Raw genomic sequence first — 23,018 nt, forward strand, 5'->3', positions numbered from 1 at the left:
CACTCAAGATCGATTCGCATCTCAGGAACTATAAGATTAAATACATGTAGGCCAGTTTTCCGCTGTTATAGCCATGCACGGCAAAGTGGCTGAGCTTCTAAAGACAGCAGCCTGCTATGTCATTGTGCTCTGTTCCTATGGGTTTATTTTAAAATGCTTTCTACCCTGTTTTCCCTTCTATTCAGGTTTTTGCTGAAAAAAACCCTCGTCACAAGGGTTTTTTTCAGCAAAAACCTGGATAATTGTTTGCACTAATGTAGTTTAGTTCAGACAGGTTAAACAACAAAATACTAAGATAAAATGAACCACATCAAAGGGCTCAAAATAGTTGGGTTTTAATCAGATATATATATATGAATATCTGTGTAGCCTAAATGAGTATTCTTAAAGGAATAGTTCCTCCAAAAATGATTTGAGGTTTTGACCTGCATGGCAAATATGACTATTTCTCTAAATGTAATCAATTTCTGAATAACGAAGAATAAAGATGTCAGACGTTTCATAACTATTATGATAAAGTCTCCGAAATATGGATCATTATGGTAAATTTATGCTATAGTTCTGTTTAGTTTAATTATGCCTATTAATGTTTAGGGCTGTTTAGGTTTTTACTGTGCGAAACCTGACCTTTGGAGGTGTTGATATTCATATCGTAAGATATACAGATTGTGGCCTTTGCATCTGCTTATGATTTTTCATATGGATTTTCAATATCAGCCGCTGTTTCCAGAACAGTTTCTTTTTTCATAGTTAAACTCATGGGGGATCACACATGAAATATATAACATAAAAAATAATAAAATTAAGGTATTTATCTTTTTATTATTTTTTATATAAGCAAAAAGAGCTGATTAACTAAAAATAAAAAAAATTAAAACTCCCCATTTACAATTTTATTAATTTTCATGACTTTCCCATGCCTGGAAACCATAATGTTTCCACATTGTTTCCAAGCTTTCCATAACCGTGGTATCCCTGAAAGAGGCTTCAGCTTCATGTATTCAGATTATGCACTTTTCATATTATGGTTTATCAATGATGAAACTGGAGAGATATGGTATAAGAGGAAAAGCCTATACTTGGATAAAAAGTTACCTCGATGACAGATATCAATTTGTACAAATAAATAATGTTAAATCAGATGTAATGAAAGTCACTTGTGGTGTTCCGCAAGGTTCGGTGTTAGGCCCCAAATTGTTTGTACTGTACATAAATGATATTTGTAAAGTGTCTAAAGTATTAAAAATGGTTTTGTTTGCTGATGATACAAATGTATATTGTTCGGGGAAAAACTTGGAACAGCTTCTGAATACAGTGGAAATCGAACTCATGATTTTTAAAAAATGGTTCGATGATAATAGACTTTCACTGAATTTAAGTAAAACTAAATTTATAATATTTAGTAATCGACAAAGTAACAATAAAATTAAATTAAGGATTAACAATGAGGAAATAGAAAGAGTGTATGAAAATAAATTTTTGGGCGTTATAATTGATCATAAATTATGTTGGAAACCACACATTAACTATGTAAAAACAAAAATGTCCAAATCCATTGCAATATTAAATAGAATAAAACATATTTTGAACGAAAAAACTTTATATATATTGTATTGTGCGCTCATAGTTCCATACATTACTTATTGTGTGGAGGTGTGGGGTCATACTTATAAAACCAATATAAATTCAATATATATTTTACAAAAGAAAGCACTTAGGATTGTTAAAAGGGTTGATTATTACAAACCAACAAACAAATTGTTTATTAATTTACATGCTTTAAAATTTGTCGATTTAGTTGTCACTCTGCAAAGTCAAGAAAATGTATAAAAATAAGGTGTTAAATAATTATATGACTCAGTATCAATAATTGTGAATGTAATGTTACAATATTTAAGTAATAGCTGGAATGTGTATTTTTTGTTATGTTGTTCTGAATTATGTATGTACATTTGGGGTAATGTTTTTGTAACATGTTTGTCTTGTATTTTTTAATGAAAAGTGTCGCTCATCAGTTAACTGTGTATAAAGGGTAGGCATAATAAGCAAGGCTTCAGCCTACACCTTTTTCGGTAATTATGTTTATTTATTTATTTATTTTGTGAAAAGTTGTCTGTTAGGACCGAAATAAAATGATTGATTGATTGATTGATAGTTGCATACGAGTCTTCTTGTCGCTCTTTATTTACGGAGGACAAATTCACGCCCAGCTGGCATTAGGAGGAGGAGCAGATGACACCGTACTACGGTGGCAGAGAAGTGCAAAACAAATCACAATTCTGAAAACAAAATAACAAATTACAAACGCAAATGCAAGTCTAAAAAACAAAATAACAATTCAGAAAACACAACAACAATTCAGACGAGACATCTGTCAATCAACATATACAGGGAAGAACCAGCCGAAGAACAGCAGAGTCGTGGTAGAAAGTTCGGAGATGGTATTAAAGTAGCTCAGTTTAAATGTATTGTATGAATTGCCCTTACTATGGAATAAAAAATACGGGGTGTTTATTTACATAGTTAAAAGTGGCTGTAAATTAACAGCTCCAGTGGCGCAGATGGATAAGTGCATATCATTGGCTTTTTGATGCGATCGATTATTTACACTAAGTGCAAATACCTATTTACACTATGTTAAAATAGCAGGATTTCTACTATCAAGTATACTACTTGTTGCAAATAGTGGCAATTATCTGCACTTCAGTATTGTAGTACATTATAAAACAGTATGCAATAATAACGTATTGAGTGTAAATTATAATTTTAATTGTAATTATTAAATGGATGCCACATTATTGGTACAATAAAGCCCTCCCTACACCTACCCTAACCCTACCCGATACTTTATGATCAACTTTTTGATTATTTCCTTAATTTTTATCGAAAATAAATGCCTTTACAATGTGATACGAGATTTGAAAAGGGAGAAAGAAAAAAAGTTCGGCAAAAGGCGGGATCGAACCCGAGTCGATCGCGTCAAAAAGCCAATGACAAGCACTTATCCATCTGCACCACTGGAGCTAATGTTTTACAGCCACTTTTAGCTAAATGTAAATATACACTCCGTATTTTTTATTCCATAGTAAGGGCAATTCATACAATACATTTAAACTGAGCTACTTTAATACCATCTCCGAACTTTCTACCACGACTCTGTTGTTCTTCGTCTGGTTCTTCCCTGTATACGTCGATTGACAGATGTCTCGTCCAGTCAGCGGTGAGTAATCCCAAACCAATGGCGCTGTCTCGAACTATACCTACCTCTTCCGATTTGTCTGATTTGTCATTGTGTTTTCTGACTTGTTCATTTGTTTTCTGATTTGTCATTGTGTTTTCTGATTTGTTATTTTGTTTTCGAATTTGTCATAATGTTTTCTGAATTGTTATTTTGTTTTTTAGACTTGCATTTGCGTTTGTAATTTGTTATTTTGTTTTCAGAATTGTGATTTGCTTTGCACTTCTCGGCCACCGTACCTTACATATCTGAGAAACTGTTGAAGCCGCTCACGACTAAAGAAACATCTACCTAACAACACAAGTGGAAAATGTTCGCTTGCATTTCTTTTACTCGCAGCGCTGCTGCTTATCGCAACTGTAGGACGTTGGTGGTAAGTTGTGTATACGAATTCGCATCTGTCAGCATCTTATGCGTGTGTAAGGTGATTATGTGAAAATGTTTGAGACCATCGTGATTTATAAGGAAGCTCTCGTTATAGGGAATTTACCAAGTGAATTGTTGACTAAGGTGGTTAGCTGACAGATCAAGCGTTGTTTACTCGTGTTACTTAACCGCTGTTGCGCAGCGTATAAAAACATCGGCTACATCGGATTACCTAAATGTAAATTTTTTTCTAATTAAACTGACCTTCTATGGAAGAGTGATATTGAAACTCAATTGTACATTACATAGCCTACCAATGTGAGTTGAGTAACAAGGTGATATAACTCCCGCACACTTCTCTGTTACACCTAGAGGTGGCGCTGTAAAAAAAAAAAAGTGAATACCAGTGGCTTCATTTTTTTTTCAGACCAAAGACCCCTTGGATAAAAAGACATTGGCATATTACTGTATTTAGTTACTCAACAAAGCCATGAAAATAATATAGAGTCATCTGGTTTAATTTTACCAAATATATTTAAGGTGGGATGCAATGCGTTTTATTGATGTAATGTCAGTAAACTAAGCATTGAGCATCGCCTGTCTTATGTTGAACTCATCTTTTGCTTTCCTCTCGCTACCCCAGCTGGTGCGATATGCCCAGACAGCAGCTGCCCCTGCCCCTGAGCCAAAAATAAAGACATTTCAGATTTACAGATGGGACCCTGACACACCTGGTGACAAGCCACGCATGCAAACCTATGAGATTGATTTGAACACGTAAGCACCAAATATTTAAACAGAAGTTATAGTCATAAGTGTTTACTTGCTTTGAATAAATAAATAAAATGTGTTATCCTGTTATTTTTTAAGAAGTAAATATCACACATTTTTAATGACATTTTCTCATCCTAGATGTGGTCCAATGGTTCTTGATGCTCTCATCAAAATTAAAAATGAAATGGACCCGACACTCACCTTTAGACGCTCATGTAGAGAGGGTACAAAAATGAAAATTTAAAATAAATAAATGTTACTCTTTTGAGCACAGAATAAAATCAAGTCTGTGTCCTGTTAAAGTAATAGTACACCCAAAAAAGAAAATTCGCTGAAAGTTTACTCAACTTCAGACCATTCAAGATGTAGATGAGTTTGTTTCTTCAACAAAACAGATTTGGAGAAATTTAGCATTACATAACTTGCTCACCAATGGATCCTCTGCAGTGAATGGGTGCCATCAAAATGAGAGTCCAAACCGCTGATTAAAAACATTACAGTAATCAACATGACTCCCGAGTCCAGTTCATCAATTAATGCCTTGTAAAGTGAAAAGCTGTATGTATAAACTCTCATTTTGACAGCCCCCATTCACTGCAGAGGATCCATTGATGAGCAAGTGAAGTGATGTGAAATCTGTTCCGATAAAGAAACAAACTCATCTACATCTTGGATGGCCTGAGGCTAAGTACATTTTTAGCAAATTTACATTTTTGGGTGAACTATTCCTTTACTATGTTATGTAATTTCTCTGTATATAATTTACAGGTATCTGTGGCTCTTGTGCTATGAACATCAACGGGGGCAACACCTTAGCCTGCTTAAACAAAATAGATACAAATACCAGCAAAGTGATGAAGATTTACCCCCTGCCTCACATGTATGTTGTGAAAGATCTTGTCCCTGTGAGTAAACCACAGTTAACTGAAAATCCCAGCGACAACATATGATAATATGAGTATTTATTTGTCAAATAGAATGAACCCAAATTTTCAAACTTATCATACACTCACATTTCTTGTTGTTTTAGGATATGAGCAACTTTTATGCACAGTACAAGTCTATCGAGCCATATTTAAAAAAGAAGGATGAGTCAAAGCAGGGAAAAGAGCAGTACCTCCAGTCTATCGAGGACCGCCAAAAGCTGGTTCGAGACCCTCTTCTGAATATTCTGCTGATTTTGTTAGTGTGAATGATGATTGTGATCTTTGCTAATGATGTTTTAAACACACTCTTTCCCATGCCCATAGGATGGTCTGTATGAATGCATTCTGTGTGCGTGCTGCAGCACTAGTTGTCCTAGTTACTGGTGGAATGGAGACAAGTACCTTGGTCCAGCTGTGCTCATGCAGGTATTTATTTATTTTCCTTATAGGACTGCTTATATATGGACAATAAACAGCCATTTATCATTGTTAATTAATTTTACAATAATAAATCTACCAGTTAGTCTGCGTTAGTCTGGCTCAACAGTGAGTTTTATATCTTTGGCCTCACATCTCTGCTGTTTTGTATCCAATTCTCAGGCATATAGGTGGATGATTGACTCTCGTGATGACTTTACAGAAGAGCGCCTGTCCAAATTACAGGACCCTTTCTCCCTCTACCGCTGTCACACAATAATGAATTGTACAAAGACATGTCCCAAGGTATGCCATCTTCCCATCAAACTGGAAAGCCACATTTTACTTGGATGAACTAGACTCTCTGTTATTGGAAATTAAGGGACAGTTCACCAATGACAAAAAATGTCATTTACTTATCGTCATCATTTCAAAATGATGTGACCTGCTTTCTTCTTTGGAACATTAAAGAAGATATTTTAAAGGATGTTGGTAACCAAACTTTTTTCAGTTCCCATTAACTTCTATTGTATGGACAAAAACTACAATGGCAGTCAATGGGAGCCGAAACTGTTTGGTTGTCATTTTTGGGTGGACTATCCCTTTAAATAAATGTTTGTTTGCAATAGCTTATGTTTTGTGTCTCCCATTTTTTTCTGTATTTCATTTAATCTGTTCTGTCCTCTCTTCTGTTTAGGGACTCAATCCTGGAAAAGCCATAGCAGAAATTAAGAAAATGATGGCAATTTATAAAGAAAATAGATCATCTGCCATCTGACTTGTAAATGCAGGAAATATCATGTACTTGGTTTAAATTATTGTGCAAATGAGTGAATTCAGCATGGAATTTTTGCTTATATGGGATATTTAGTTTTTATATAGTTTAAAAGTAAATCTACAACAAGACCTGCATTTCATTTCTATTTGAACCTGATTGTAGTTGAATGCAGGAACCTGTAAAAATGGCATAATATTTAACATATCATAGCATAATATTTGTCTGTTTGTAGTTTGTCTTTGTGTGGTAGATTCTTACTGTACACTTAATGTTCAATACTTGCTATAAAACATACAAATATCTGCATGTTTAAGATCACACTCATCTGTTTCCAAAATGTGTGCTCTGCATAGGTTAGAAAGACATGTTTTGTAGTGAAGACGTGAAGTGCATGCTTCTGCAGAATAAATTCGATTTAGAGAAGGTAAGTCTCGTGATGTCCTCCAGGTGGCGGTGTTGAATGGGTGAGCTGACAAAAGATCGTAAAGGAAGAAAGAAAGACTATGGCGTCACATTCAGAGAACACACTTGAACCAGAAACTTAGTTTCTGCGGTAATGTGTAATACAAATGATGGCCCTAGAATAAAAGTATGGGCTTTAGCGCTCACCCTGTAGTTCATAGATGGATTCACCAGGTATGGGTAAGTGCTGTTCGCCTGTGCATGTCTATACTGAATAAAATGCAAGTAACTAACGTTAGAGCTGAGCTCGTGAATCAACCGCATCCCATAGGTCTTTTGCTTATTGCAGTTTAATCTTCAATTTAATGTATTTACAAGCTGTAATACAATGAGATGAGATATGAATCAAACTGGATATCTGAGATATCCATGAGATATGAATAAAAGTGGATATCTTACATTTGTTTAGTTGATCTGATTGTTCAATGTCATAAGAGCTGAACGTGTTTTGCTTTCAACATTTTTTTAGGTTGTCATTGTATCTGTAGACTGCTTTGCTTTTGTTTTAGTCATTTGTTCACATTCTCTGTGTATAGGCCTTATTATATATTATATGTATATAAAACACCCATACGAAACGGGCTTAATTTTACACAACACAATGGGCTTCAAACATTTTATTAAAACGTCCAATAACATCACATGTTGTGATGTGATAGTATTGTATAGGTTCTAAATCACTTTGTTTTTAATAACTGATCATTGCTGCATGTCGAAATTATAATGACCTAACACCATTAAATCTCGGACCGCTTACAAAAATCTAATTGTTTGTGATAAAAGTTTGTTGTTTTGTGTTTTCTCACTTTTTTTTTGAAGGAAGCATTTTTTTATGTAAAATCAGCATTTTTTTTTGGTTGTGTAGAAACATCACAAAGCCAGCACATGACCTGAAAAAAAGAGGAAAAAGAAGTTTCAAATCCTCCATGACTTGGATAAACTCCAGACTCCTGCTCTGTATTTTTTTTCAGGTGCTCAATCCGTTCTACATATTTCAGGTGTTCAGCATCATCCTGTGGATGTCAGACAGATACTATTATTATGCTGCTTGTATCCTCATCATATCCTTAATTTCAATTGGTTTGTCTCTTTATGAGATACGTAAGGTATGCAGATATTATTTGAGCATTCAAGTCTTCAGAGCTCTTTTGTTGTATTGTGAATTGAAATAGTAAGTAGATGTTTTTTTTGTCTCTGCAGCAAAGCACCACCCTCCGCCGCATGGCCCGGTTGATAGTGAACGTGACCGTGCGTAGAAACACGGGAGGTGAAGTTGCTTATCAAACGGCAGAAATAGGCAGAATGTTTTTAATGTGGCTTTGTTTTTTGGGCAAACCTGTTTGTTTGTTTTTCCAGAGGAGGAGTGTGTGAGCTCTGAGGAGCTGGTTCCAGGGGACTGTATTGTGATTCCAGCCGAGGGTTTGCTTCTGCCCTGCGATGCCGCCCTGCTGGCAGGGGAGTGCATGGTGAATGAAAGCATGCTGACTGGTGAGAGAATACAGACCGCCTCTGAAATTGTGTATTGCACTAATTTATTGTGCATTAAACATTTTTTTCTGTTCTCACTTTTTGCTCTTCACTCACTGACAGGTGAGAGCATACCAGTGATGAAGACGCCATTGTCTGTGTCTGAAGCCACATACAGTTCAGAGTCTCAACGCAGACACACTTTATTTTGTGGCACACAGCTCATCCAGGCTAAAGGAGGCGGTCCTGCTGGGAATGGGCCCATTGCTGTTGTCACATGCACAGGTGACTTGCATTCACAATACTTTTTTTTTTTTTTATTGTTGTTGATTATACACTACTGTTCAAAAGTTTGGTCTTTGTTTTGAAAATAAATTAATACTGGTGTTGTGCAAGGATGCGCTCAATTGCTCAAAAGTGAGGTAATGTTACAAAAGATAACTATTTCAATAGTATATTCTGTTCTTTTGAACTTTCTAATTTTCTAAGTTTCCACAAACATATTAAGCAGCACTGATTTCAGTATTGATCAAAATAAGAGATGTTTCTTGAGCACCAAATCAGATATTAGAATGAGCTCTGAAGGATTGTGGAACACTGAAGACTGGAGTAATGGCTGCTGAAATTTCAGCTTTGCCATCACTGGAATAAATTATTATTTTTAATATATTAAAAGATATTTTAAAATGTAATATTATTTCCAAATATGACTATTTTTACTGTATTTTTATCAAACGAATGCTGCCCTTGGTGAGCATTAGAGACTTCTTTCAAAAACGTAAAAAAAAAAAAAAAAAATCATGCTGACCCTAATCTTTTGAACGGTAGTGTATGTAGAAGACAGAGAAGCTATAAAATGACTTTCATTATTACTTTCTTTGGTTGTTTTCTCATGTAAACAACTTCACTTTCGTTTATGTTCCTCAGGGTTTTTTACTGCCAAAGGAGACCTTATTAGCTCTATCCTTTACCCTCAGCCATTAGACTTTCGCTTCTACAGGGATGCTATGAAGTTCCTACTATTTCTAGGACTTTTGGGTAAGTTGGGTTATTTGCAAACTTCATGTATGTACAGTATATGATATAATGACATTTGTTTCTTTTAGTCTCATAATGTAGAATATGGGCCTTCATTGATGTGAATGTCTGTATTTCAGCTCTGGTCGGCACTATTTATAGCATTGTGATACTTTCAAAGAGCAATGTAAGTATTTTTAAGCTCCTATCTTACTTTTTTTTTTATTATTATTCTTTTAGTTTTTTCCCTCTGATGTTAGTCAAGGTTTCTTTCACTACAGCAATTTGGATTTAGATGCTTTCATCCTCAATAAAAAGCTGTTGAATTATTAACAAATCATTACACTTTATCTTTTTAATTTCTTTGTGTATCCACTTCTTCTGTCATCAGACAACCTGGCAAGAGCTAGTCATCCGATCTCTGGATATTGTGACAATAATAGTTCCACCTGCTCTTCCGGCTGCTATGACTACAGCCACTATCTATGCCCAGAGTCGGCTGAAGCATCATGGGGTGTTCTGCATCAGCCCACCTCGCATTAATATCTGCGGCAAGATATCACTTTTCTGTTTTGATAAGGTGAGAGAACAAGGTTTCGGGAGATCCTTTGATGGGAACAATCTTTATTGGTTCATTAAAAATGCTGTGATGATTCATATCTTGAAGATGGATAGTTAAACTCAGGTATATTAAGATTAAATTTATAATTTGTATATAACTTTAAACTAATCTTATATTTGGCTATTCAAAGCCTAAGTTAAAATAAACTTTGTTTGATTACTCGGTGCATATGTTCTGTTTGTGTAATGATTACATCATCAGTGCCCTGGGCTAGACCAATAGACAATTTATTTCCTTTATGGCCAGTTTGTGACAACTCCCCATGCTACTTCCTTTTACACACAATCTAGTTAACATGGATAGGTTTATTGACTAGATTATTAACCTTGGATTGCTTGCATTATGAAATCAATTATAAATGTCAGGTTCTCTTTTTTTCCATAATCTATCTATAAGTGCATATATTTTAACATTTATTTTTATAAATTATAATTATTATTTTTTCTATAATTCTCATCCATATTCATTTCACACTGCACAATATTGGTTCTAGTGAACAAAAACATTATGCAAATCATTTAAAATGACTAAATCTTTTAAAATAAACTATAATCACTAAGAAGTTCATATTTTATGGTAGGTAAAATGTCATTAAAATTAATTAAAAAAAAGGGTGGTTTTCCAAAGCAAAAATCTTTCCACCCTTTCCACCAAGAAAAAAAAAAGATTTTTTAAATTCTAAAGTCATCCCTTCATTATTAACCATATTATTGCCATCTTGCATGCAGCATGTGCTTTCAAAGCGAAGAAAATGGGTTTGTTAGAGGTTACATTGTGCAACAGAGGGTTAGCCATGACCGATAAAGATCTCTGCTGCTGTCTTGCTAAATATCAAGATCCTGTCAAGTGAACGAGAACTCCCTATATGTGCTCCAGTCAAACATCCTCATCACACTGTATAGATACTGTATATATTTTGTGTCAACGACGACTGCTCAAGTCATTTGTTTATAAAGGTGTTTCTGTTGATCTTACAGTGTTTTTTTTAATGGCATTTTAAAATGAAGTTAGACAGTCAGACAAAAGATGGCAAAGTTTCTATGTATTGCAATTAAAAACTGATTGAATGTGATCGTTTCAGACTGGCACTCTTACGGAGGAGGGTCTGGATGTGTGGGGCATAATGGAAGTGAGTGGAGCAGTATTTGGTGAGCTGGTCCCTGACCCTCTCTTTCTTCCTCCTGGACTGATGCTCTCTGCGCTTGCCTCCTGCCATTCTTTGGCTTTGCTGGGGGGTCAAGCTCTCGGAGACCCACTAGAGCTCAAAATGATAGAATCCACTGGATGGGTAATGACTGGTTTCTCAGAGTGTTTCATGATTTTAAAGAGATAGTTCAGCAAAAAATGTAAATTCTTTCATTATCTACTCATCTTCATGTCCTTCCAAACCTATAAGACTTAATTTCTTCGGTGGAACATAAAAGAAGATATTCTGAGAAATATCTGTGTTTTTTGTCCATACAATGGACGTCAATGGTAACTTGCTGTTCAGAATGAGAGGTTGAGCAGAATGTTCACGCTGCTCTTTCCAATACATTGAAAGTGAACAGTGACCAAGGGCTGTCAAACTTCAAAAGTGACAAAAAACAGCATTAAGGTAACTTCTCCTTTTGGGTTCCACTGAACAAATAAAGTTATACGGGTTTGGAACAACATGATGGATAGTAAATAATTTTAGTGATTTGCATCTCATTTCTTTAAGTCTTGTACATATGACAGATATATGAATCGGTGTTTTGTTTAATTGATTTTATGGCAACTTTTATCCTGTTGCCATCTTGCGTGCAAATGACAGGAACTGACTGAGCCGGAGAATGAGATGGGACTTGATTCTGAATTTGGCAAACACAGAGTACTAGCAGTGATGAGACCTCCTGTATCTGAGCACCCGTCACAAGGAAATGTAAGTTGATTCATATACAGAACAAGAAAATGGTCATTGGATGTGAAAACACAAGGAAATGACTTGAACCTTTGGGGCTTGATTATGAATTAAGCGGATCGTTTACCCAAAAATGAAAATCATTTACTCACCTTCATGTTGTTCCAAACCTGAGTGACTTTCTCTCTTCTGTATAACACAAAAGAAGATATTTTGAAAAAATGTTTCAACTTTTTTTTGTCCATACAATTCAAAGTCAATGGTGTCTAGTGCTGTTTGGACCCCAACGTTCTTCAAAAAACCTTTTGTGTTTTACAGAAGAAAGAAAGTCTACAGGTTTGGAACGACCTGTGGATGATGGTAATTTTTGGTTGAACTCTTCATCCCAGACACTGGATAAGAATAAATAATGTTTTAATCCTGATTTTCCTGTCCTCTGATGTGTTTTTCAGTCCGTCAGTCAGCCAGTGGCAATCATACGGCGATTCCCATTCTCCTCTTCTTTGCAAAGGATGAGCGTGGTGACCGTTGGTCTAGGTGGAGCTTCTCCTGTCGCATTCCTTAAAGGAGCACCTGAAATGGTTGCCAGCTTCTGCCTTAGAGAAAGTGGTGAGGATCTGACTCTTAAAACTTGTCCTGGTTCTTATCACCTTGAGAAGAACGAGCAGGAGTATACGGAACACTGCCTATTTATTTTTGCACTCAGTGTTGTTCTGTTGTTGTGCTCTCTTTGTTACAGTGCCTTCTAATTTTTCACCCACTCTCCGGGAGTATGCAAGCCAGGGCTTCAGAGTCCTTGGATTTGCCTACAAGCACATCACTAAGGAGACCAACCTAAGCACTGTTGAAAGGTCAGCTGCTTTGTTTTAATACCATTCAAAGATTTAGGGTTGGTAAGATTTGTTAATGTTTTTGAAAAAAAGTCAGAAGATATTTTGAACTTTTTTTTGTCCATACAATTCAAAGTCAATAGTGTCAAGTGCTGTTTGGACCCCAACATTCTTCAAATTATCTTTTGCGTTTTACAGAAGAAATAAAGTCTAGAGGTTTGGAACGGCATGTGGATGATGTTAATTTTTGGTTCAACTATCTTCATCCCAGATACTAGATAAGGATAATGTTTTAATCCTGATTTTCCTGTCCTCTTATGTGTTTTTCAGTCTGTCAGTCAGCCTGTGGCGATCATACGGCGATTCCCGTTTTCCTCTTCTTTGCAAAGGATGAGTGTGGTGACCGTTGGTCCAGGTGGAGCTTCTCCTGTCGCATTCCTTAAAGGAGCACCTGAAATGGTTGCCAGCTTCTGCCTTAGAGAAAGTGGTGAGGATCTGACTCTTAAAACTTGTCCTGGTTCTTATCACCTTGAGAAGAACGAGCAGGAGTATACGGAACACTGCCTATTTATTTTTGCACTCAGTGTTGTTCTGTTGTTGTGCTCTCTTTGTTACAGTGCCTTCTAATTTTTCACCCACTCTCCGGGAGTATGCAAGCCAGGGCTTCAGAGTCCTTGGATTTGCCTACAAGCACCTCACTAAGGAGACCAACCTAAGCACTGTTGAAAGGTCAGCTGCTTTGTTTTAATACCATTCAAAGATTTAGGGTTGGTAAGATTTGTTAATGTTTTTGAAAAAAAGTCTCTTAAGCTCAGCAAGGCTGCATTTGTTTGAACAAAAATACAGTAAACCCATTGTGAAATATTATTACTATTTAAAATAGCTATTTTCTATTTTAGTATATTTTAAAATGTGATTTATTCCTGTGATGACAGCTGTATTTTCAGCAGCTTTTACTTCAGTCTTAAGTGTCACATGATTCTTCAGAAATCATTCTAATACGCTGATTTGGTTCTCAAGAAACATTTCTTATGTTTCTTGAAAACCATTATGCTTTTTTCAGTATGAATAAAAAGGTTTTAAAAAAAGCATTTATTTGAAACTTTTTTTTTAAACATTATAAATGTCATTGCTGTCACTTTTTTTAATTTAATACATCCTTGCTAATTAAAAGTATTAAGTTCTTTAAAGAAATTGCACTGACCCCAAACTTTTGAATGGTAGTGTGTTTAATTATTAATTAATTAATTATTATTATTATAATTATTAATAAGATTTTTTTTATTTAATGCATCCTTGTTGAATAAAAGTATTAATTTTGTTAAAAAATTCCTACTGACTCCAAACAAAGTTCTTTCATCAAATATGATAGATATTTCAAAATAGACAGATTCATGCCTGCTGCCCCATGTTTACAGTAAATGTTTGCTTGTAGGGTGGAGGTGGAGAAAGACATGAACTTCCTGGGTCTGTTGGTAATGAAGAACCAGGTGAAGCCAGAGAGTGCAGAAGTCATTTGCACACTTAAATTGGCACAATTACGGCCTGTTATGGTTACAGGTATGTTCAAAAATAACAAACGAAAAGAAAAAAAAACCTTTATAGTGTGTGTTTAAAATTGTCTGGCCTAATTGAATTGTCGCTAAACATTAAAATTATTGTTTTTGTTGGCCTCTCTCCTAACTTTATAGACACGGAAAAAAATGTGTTCGTGAAAATGATTTGTCACCTGTTATTTTTTGCTCTGTCAGGTGACAATATTCTCACTGCTGTGAATGTAGCAGGTGCATGTGGAATGGTGCAGTCACATGAGAGGGTTATTTTTGTTCATGCATCGCCCCCTACTGCCAGTTCAATGGCCTCACTGCAGTTTCATCAAGGAGATGGTGCAGTAGCCACCATTAATACTCAGGAGACTATTGATATTCCAGCACAGGTTTGCTTATTTGACCTTTTAAGTGCTTTACAGATGTTACCACTGACACATCATGTAGTAATGTCTTATACAGAGTTTTTATTAATTCAGAACAGCAAGGAGATTAAAATGTCTTCCTGTACCATAAGGGTCTCTACCAGAGTGGTGCCGGATATCATTTGGCTATAAATGGAATGTCCTTTGCGGCACTTTGTGATCATTTCCCTGAATATCTGCCTAAGGTAACTTAGATTAAATTTGAGGAATATTGATCCATTTCAGTTTAAGACTGGTGGCACCAGAGTTTTCAAATGCATTTTCTGGAGATTAACAGTGCTCATTGTTTTTGTGTTACAGATTCTGATGAGGGGAACAGTGTACGCCCGCATGACCCCAGAACAGAAAACCCAGCTGGTAAAAGCACTGCAGAAACTCAAGTGAGTCCAGTATTTAAAAATGTGTGGTTAAATGGCTCTAAAAGAGCAGTAGCGCCTATTGCTTAAGAATCATATATATATATAAATGACAGGCAAAAATGTAGGATGATAAAATATCATTAATAAATAACCAATGAATAAAGTAATATTGTTGGAAGTTGTTAGCAGGGCTTTGTAAAACTGAAAATAACACCCATATCTTCTGACACGCATGCAGTTACAGGGTGGGCATGTGTGGTGATGGAGCCAATGACTGTGGAGCATTGAGGGCTGCAGATGTCGGTGTGTCGTTGTCTGAGGCTGAGGCCTCTGTGGCGTCTCCTTTCACATCCAAGTCTGACAACATTAGCTGCGTCCCTCTACTCATCAAGTAAATAACACACTTTTACCATTCTTATGCATGGATTTTATCCATAAATTGGACAATAATAGGCTTAATGTATTATAATAGGATAAATATTTGTATTAAGCATATATAATTTAATCAATATACATGTATTTTATTTAGTGCTGGGCAACGATTAATCGCATCCAAAATAAATGTTTTTGTTTACATAATATATGTGTGTGTACTGTATATATTTATTATGTATATATAAATACACACACATGCACGTATATATTTAAGAAAAATATATTGTTTATATATTAAATATATTTATATATAATATAAATTATATGAATATAAATATATGTAAATATTTTCAAAATATATACTGAATGTGTGTGTCTTTATATATATATATATATATATATACATAATAAATATACACAGTACACACAAATATATCATGTAAAAAAACTTTTATTTTGGATACAATTAATCATTGCCCAGCACTAATTGTATTTTTATTTATTGCAGTTTGTTGTTGTTAATTACTTTTAATGAACTATTATTGTTGTTATTATTAATAGTAGTAATAATAAGTTGCTTATTGAATATTGTATCCTTGACCTAAGTTATTATAATAATATAATGAAGCCATTTATATTGCTGTTTTATATTATTATATAATTATTATATTATATACAATTAATAATAATAACAATAATATTAATTCAATTAAAAATTAAACAATAACAGTTTTTTTAATTAGATATTGTATTCTTGACTCAAGTTGTTATAATAATATCAATGTGTAATATGTATAATGATGTTATTTATTAGTATTTATATTTATTTATAATTATAATAATACAATTACGATGGTGATGATTATTACTATTATTATTATTATATAACAAAATCCAATGTCTCGTTAAACAGGGAAGGCAGGTGTTCACTGGTGACATCATTCAGTCTTTTCAAGTACATGGCCTTGTACAGTCTGATCCAGTTTGCCTCTGTACTTATTCTCTACACTGTGAGTGTTTGCCTGTCCATTTTACTTTTCTTTTCTTTTTTTTATCAGCTAAAATCAATATCCAAATATACAATTATGTATTAGGGCATTTTAACAATAATGTTTGTGAATTATTTCATCTATTGTAGGAGAAAACAAACTTGGGCGATTTGCAGTTCCTCTTCTTTGATTTAGTTTTGGTGACTGTTTTGGCTATAGTGATGGGACGGGGAGGTCCCAGCGATGAGCTCCATCCCCAGCGACCCGCTGCCAGTCTTCTGTCTCTGCCAATCCTGTCTAGTTTACTGGTGCACACTGTGCTGCTGATCCTAGCCCAGTTGTCTGCCCTACTTATCACTGTGTCACAAGACTGGTAAGCAGCTAACTAGTGTTAATTCTGTCAGCCATTTTTCATTTAGTCTTAGTCTTTTAAATTAGTCTTAGTCCTGTGTCAAATGTACTTTTTAGTTATTATCATATTAAGTCAATCTTGTCCTGTTTTGCTTGGTCAAGTTTGTCAACTAAATATCTGAGCATTTTAGTCGTTTTAGTCAGTGAAAACTTCACTGTCATGCTGTATAATGGTTAAACTGATAAAAAAAATTTTTTGCTCAAAATTATAATCGCAATGATTTTTGTCATTTGATAAATTTATTTTTACATTTCAGGTATTGCACTTTCACCAGTAAGCACAAACCAACAGAATGTGAACTCGTATACATGGTTTATTTTACCTCATCTAATGATGTAATGTAATGATTTATTATAGGCTATTTAATATATAAATCAACATCAAAGACTTAGATATTATAGGCTATTTAATATATAAATGAATATCAAAGACCTAGATATGCACTCTCTCTTTCTACATTATGAAAACCGGTAAAAACAAACAAAAAATATTATAACCGCACACCTGAAAGCTCACGTAGTAAAGTCACGTACAGCAGTCCACAATAATATTTTGTCTGCTTTTTTCCTATGAAAATAAAAAGAGATTTTTGTATAGTTAAAAAAAAAAACCATTTTAGTCTCGTCTTTTATCGTCAACAATGTTCCATGTTGATACAGTCGTCATCGCTTTGTTTTAGTCAGGGGAAAAAAGCTTGTTGACGGACAATTTTCGTCATAGTTTTCGTTAACGAAATTAACACTACAACACTTAAATTTTAGGTGACATTAAAAATCTTTGCAGCTTCAACTGTTGTTTTATAACTCTGTGACTGTTTTCAGGTATGTGCCTCTAAATTCAACTGTGACGGGGGCTGCAAACTTGCCCAACATGGAGGACACAAGCATATTTGCCGTATCGGGATTCCAGTATATCATCATGTCTATTGTGATAACCAAAGGATATCCTTACAAAAAACCACTGTATTACAATTGTGAGAATTTAAACTTTGACCTTGTTGTGCACAATTAGACCTGTTCAACACAGCAAACATGAGCTTGTTTTACAGACAATGCATTGAAAATTCACCATAAACCTATGAAGCAACATAACATAATGGAGTAAACAAATGACAGTTTGTTTGAAAAAGTTTCTATTCAGTAAATCTGACCGAATCCAGATGATTTGAGTGATTTATAGCGTCACTTTGAGGTTTGAGTTCCATTTTATGTTGACTAATTACCATTTAGATGTAAATGTGTTTCCCCTTGTTATATTTATATTTCACGTTGATCACTTTATAATAATATTATATAAAGAGGTATAGAATAAGTAATAATTTTCAATCTCTCAGTCCTGATAGCCATTTTTTTAAATCATTATAGTGATTATTATAATTATATTATTAAATATAATTATTAAATATTATAATATATCAGTAAATACTCACTGTGGCTGTGTGTAATATTTATGTTTAGCTTTTTTAATGTTTTTTGTTTCTCTTAGTTTTGTTTGTAGGTGCTCTGCTGGTTTTCTTTGCACTTATGAGCTGGCTGGTTCTTTTCCGTCACACCATCATCCATCAACTGCTGCAGCTCTATGACATCAATGATATGAACTATAAACTATTGCTGGTGGCTGTAGCTGCACTCAACTTCTTCATATGCTACTTGCTTGAGGTAAAGATAAATACACGTATTTCCACATGACATCTGAAACATGCTGCCAATATCAGTAATTGCAAAATAATTTTTCTTCACAGATTCTTATTGACCGAGGTGCCCTGAACTGCCTTCACAACCTCGGAGGAAAACGCGAGTCCAAAAAGCAGTACAAACGTCTGGATGCCCATCTTGCAGGAACACCCTCATGGCCACCCCTGAACCAGCCCTTGTTCCCAACACAGTGCTCTGTCATCGGTGTTAGCTAACACCTACCCCCTGCTTTAGAATTTCAACTCTCCCGATGCACATATCCAGGGTTGCCAAAGATCTGATACCACCTCTCAGTGCACTAGTGAGGTATGCGTACCAGGTGTCGTCCTTGTCTGCCTATTATATATGGCACAAAACATATCATACAGCAACAAGAATGGACCGTTAGTAATAGTGTTTCTAATACAAAACATAACTGAAGAATAGAAAACTTTTTTAGATAGAAGAATAGAAAAGTATTTTGAAAGGGTGTTCTGGTTGATTAAGAAAAGGGGTGGAAACATATTTCCCCAGAATATGTAATATATTTACCAAAAAATATTATATTCAACAAAAATAAAAAATAGAGGGCATATTGCCTTGAAGTGCTTGATTCAGTTACTAGCATAAATACAAAATACTGAGCATTTCTAAACTTGTTTTTTTGTTTTGTTTGTTTCCCCCCCCCCCCCCCCCCCAAGTTATTTTATTGACAAGATAATGCATACATGCTACCTACTTTATTCTCTGTGGCCTCTGTGACCCTTAATTAAAGGCACAATGAAAAGAAAGTAGCAACAGATGTTTTCTTCCATATTGTAACATATATCCAAGTAAAATAGATTATTGAAAAAGAAAAGGTTAGAGCAGGGAAATCAAGGTATCTTCCCGTCCAATCGGTTTTTAATTTAATATTGAAATCTGAAAAATGAAAAAACAGCACATTTTTAGTTTTTCATTTGTTCAAACAAAACGAAAAATCAAGAATTCAGCTTAATTTATCGTTTTTACGTTCAGGGATAGAAAACGAATAAGCAACTAGAATTTTCTATCTCTACTTGTGGGCGGGAATGAAACACCTCTCTCTGCTGATTGGTCAACCAAACATTACAACATAATAATAGTCCTTAAAAAACATAAGTGTCATCCGCTTCTATAGATTCTTAACATGTTTATTTCTACTACATTTGATTTCTTTCTCTTCATCAAACAGCCAGATTAACGAATGGCTTGACACGAACCGTACCGAGGCAGAGCCTAGACAGAGCTTTCTTTTGTGTAGGCATAAATTCTGCAACCTACCCGTGAAATATTAGTTTGCCATAAATATTAAGTTACTTTGCACCTGTACTCACAACTACCTACTAGCCTACATCTTTGTCACACTGCCTGATTTATTATAGCTAACCACCTATTAAAATCTGTGTGGCAAAGCTGCACGATGCACTGCAGCGCGGGGATAATGTATTTTAGACAAGCGCAGACCACTATTAATTTATGTGAACAAAGGTAGTTTTAGACAATAAACTGAGTTTATATAATTAATATTTAGTATTGGCCAGCTAACTGATGGCATACAAAATTGTTATTTTCTCTGCCAACTAAACCAAAGTCACAGAACCGATGTGTGACTGACTCGCAGCAGGCGCATAGAGTGGTGTATCATTCCTGAATGAATCAGAGTCTTTGAAAAACCCATTATTATTCAATGACCAGTTATTATAGACTGCCGCTTGATTTTATTCCTATATTAATGAATGAAGCATTTTGAATGAATTGATTGAATAAAGGGCTCCTTTATTAACACAATGACTTACCGCCACCTAGTGGCGATATTACTTTCATAATTCAAGTATCATTTCATTTTATTCATATTTCTGTATTAAAAATGTTATATAAAATATTGATCTCATTTCATTATACATTTGTAATTGCTATATAAATGCACATACAGCCGTCTGATCAGCATTAAACTGTAAATACATCTAAAAGCATCTTCAGACGCAGGTTCTATATACTGATTTAATTGGTAATAACCTCATATTATTCTAATGTATTTGATGTAAGAATTTAACATTAAAGATGACATACAAAAAGATAAAAGGTAAATAAAAAACTGAAAATCAGTTGCCCCGTATAGGAAAGTTAATTTCTGACACTGCTGACACTGGCTTATTGTTCGAAGTGTTATTTCAGGGTTTGGATATGTTCTTATAACTCAAACGAGTTCACCTTCAAATCATGATGTCAAATTCACATTTCACTAAAGTCAATCACTGAAACAAGCACTCTGAGGAACAAATAGTTCCATGCCAGTGGGATAATAACAGATGATTTCCTAAATGTGTATAAAGTGCCCTATGAATAAAACTCAAAATAGAAAAATAATAGATGTGCTGTGAAGGTAAATTATACAAAGCCATTTCTTTTCATATCTGTCATATTATTTAAGTTCCTCCATTGTCCAAAACGCAGCGTATTGTCTAAAACAAAAGTTATGACGGTATGTTCACATAAATTGATAGTGGGCTGCGCTTCACTACAATACATTCTCCCCACGCTGCAGTGCGCCGCGCAGCTTTGCCTCACAGATTTTGATATGTGGATAACTATAATAAAACAGGCTGTGTGCCGAAGGACCAAAAGGCTCTGCCTCGGTACGGTTTGTCAAGCCATTCATTAATCTGGCTGTTTGATGAAGAGATAAAATGTAGTAGAAATAAACATGTTAAGAATCCATAGAAGTGGAGGACTATTATTATGTTGTAATGTTTGGTTGACCAATCAGCGGAGAGGGGCGTTTTATTCCCGCCCACAAGTAGAGATCTAATATTCAAGTTGTTTATTCGTTTTCTATCCCTGAACGTAAAAATGAAGGCAGATTCTTGTTTTTTTATTTTGTTTGAACAATTAAAAAATGAAATATGTTTTTCATTTTTTAGGTTTCAATATTAAATAAAAAAACGACTCAGGAATGATTCAGGAATTTAGTTTAATCCATCGAATGATTCAGGAACTTAGTTTAATCCATCGGTTGTTAATTGAATATCGGTGGATCTTAACGTGAGCTTGCCATTGATCTTAAGAAATGGGGCAGGGTTTATGCAGACTAAATGTTGTCAATTTTCAATAAAACACATGGATAAATTGTTCACAAAAAGATCAATAACATGCATTTAGAAAATAGGGTAGAATTTTTTTTATTTAAAGGGTTCTAGAATCATGTACTTGTAAAAGTACATGATTCTACATGTACTTTTACAAGTTGTTTGAACTGAAATGTACGTTGGCAGTGTGTACACAACCACCCTATAATGATAAAAATCCACCCAGTATTTAGTTTTTTAATCTGCTCATATCTTTACCCCTTTCTCAAATCGAGCCGATCTCAGATGCTTGTCTGTGTGACGTCACAAAAACATGCCCCTCCCATGATAGTTTGATTGACAGTAGCGTTTTAGCACAGACTGGACTGGTGTCTTACCTTAGATCCGCCCTGAGTGAGCTGTCATCAGTCCACCATTGTTTCACCGCTGGAGCAGATGTAGACAAGAATGACTCCTAAGCAATTGAGGTGTTCTGTTGTTGGATGTAATAATGAAAATAGCAGTCCTCATTTACTCCCAACATCTGAGCCGCTGAAGACGCAGTGGATTACTTTGTTTTTGAAGAGAATGGGCCCCCGATCTACATAAATGCGTCTATGTTCACGCGAATCATTTGTGATCCAGCTTCACCTACAGAAGAAGTGTGTAAGTTTTTTTTAAATTAATCTTTACAAATCGCTTTTCCTAATAATGAGCTAATTAGCAAGTTTCATGATGAATGTGGCTAAAGTAAACAGTCCCTCAGAGAGCGGCTCGGAAGAGAGGGGCGGGGTCAGCAGAGCTCATTAACATTTAAAGGAAAATGCTACAAAACTGCGTGCTCTGAAAAGAGCTGTTTTTGACAGGGTAAAAAGGTGTTTTTTTTTTACGCTACCATTGAGAAATTTTAACCAAACTATGTTATAGACTTTTCTTTAAGACCCTAAAGAATCATATCAACTTGTGGAAAAAGGGCATCCTATGACCCCTTTAATGCTGACTTGAACCATTTTGGACATATACAGGTGCATCTCAATAAATTAGAATGTCGTGGAAAAGTTAATTTATTTCAGTAATTCAACTCAAATTGTGAAACTCGTGTATTAAATAAATTCAGTGCACACAGACTGAAGTAGTTTAAGTCTTTGGTTCTTTTAATTGTGATGATTTTGGCTCACATTTAACAAAAACCCACCAATTCACTATCGCAACAAATTAGAATATGGTGACATGCCAATCAGCTAATCAACTCAAAACACCTGCAAATGTTTCCTGAGCATTCAAAATGGTCTCTCAGTTTGGTTCACTAGGCTACACAATCATGGGGAAGACTGCTGATCTGACAGTTGTCCAGAAGACAATCATTGACACCC

At 34.9% G+C, this 23,018-nt stretch overlaps 2 protein-coding genes across 2 annotated transcripts; both read left to right on the plus strand.

The window, feature by feature from the left end:
- Window positions 1–3,467: 3,467 nt before the first annotated feature.
- LOC107593926 (succinate dehydrogenase [ubiquinone] iron-sulfur subunit, mitochondrial-like) lies at window positions 3,468–7,279 on the plus strand. Its single transcript, XM_016283826.1, has 8 exons — window positions 3,468–3,611; window positions 4,248–4,381; window positions 4,517–4,602; window positions 5,147–5,283; window positions 5,409–5,525; window positions 5,629–5,730; window positions 5,905–6,027; window positions 6,419–7,279. The coding sequence occupies exons 1-8, from the start codon at window positions 3,549–3,551 to the stop codon at window positions 6,497–6,499; spliced, it is 843 nt and encodes a 280-aa protein (XP_016139312.1). The 5' UTR covers window positions 3,468–3,548; the 3' UTR covers window positions 6,500–7,279.
- A 608-nt stretch (window positions 7,280–7,887) lies between these two features.
- On the plus strand, window positions 7,888–19,480 carry atp13a2 (ATPase cation transporting 13A2). Its single transcript, XM_016283840.1, has 21 exons — window positions 7,888–8,067; window positions 8,162–8,228; window positions 8,318–8,449; window positions 8,552–8,713; window positions 9,356–9,466; window positions 9,586–9,632; window positions 9,837–10,025; window positions 11,149–11,355; window positions 11,863–11,970; window positions 12,402–12,558; window positions 12,689–12,800; window positions 14,215–14,339; window positions 14,531–14,715; window positions 14,844–14,936; window positions 15,052–15,131; window positions 15,349–15,501; window positions 16,399–16,495; window positions 16,624–16,847; window positions 17,708–17,859; window positions 18,372–18,544; window positions 18,628–19,480. The coding sequence occupies exons 1-21, from the start codon at window positions 7,888–7,890 to the stop codon at window positions 18,793–18,795; spliced, it is 2,922 nt and encodes a 973-aa protein (XP_016139326.1). The 3' UTR covers window positions 18,796–19,480.
- The last annotated feature ends 3,538 nt before the right edge of the window (window positions 19,481–23,018 follow it).

Source organism: Sinocyclocheilus grahami, unplaced genomic scaffold (assembly GCF_001515645.1).
Source record: "Sinocyclocheilus grahami isolate Dianchi unplaced genomic scaffold, SAMN03320097.WGS_v1.1 scaffold177.1, whole genome shotgun sequence".
Lineage (NCBI taxonomy): Eukaryota > Metazoa > Chordata > Actinopteri > Cypriniformes > Cyprinidae > Sinocyclocheilus > Sinocyclocheilus grahami.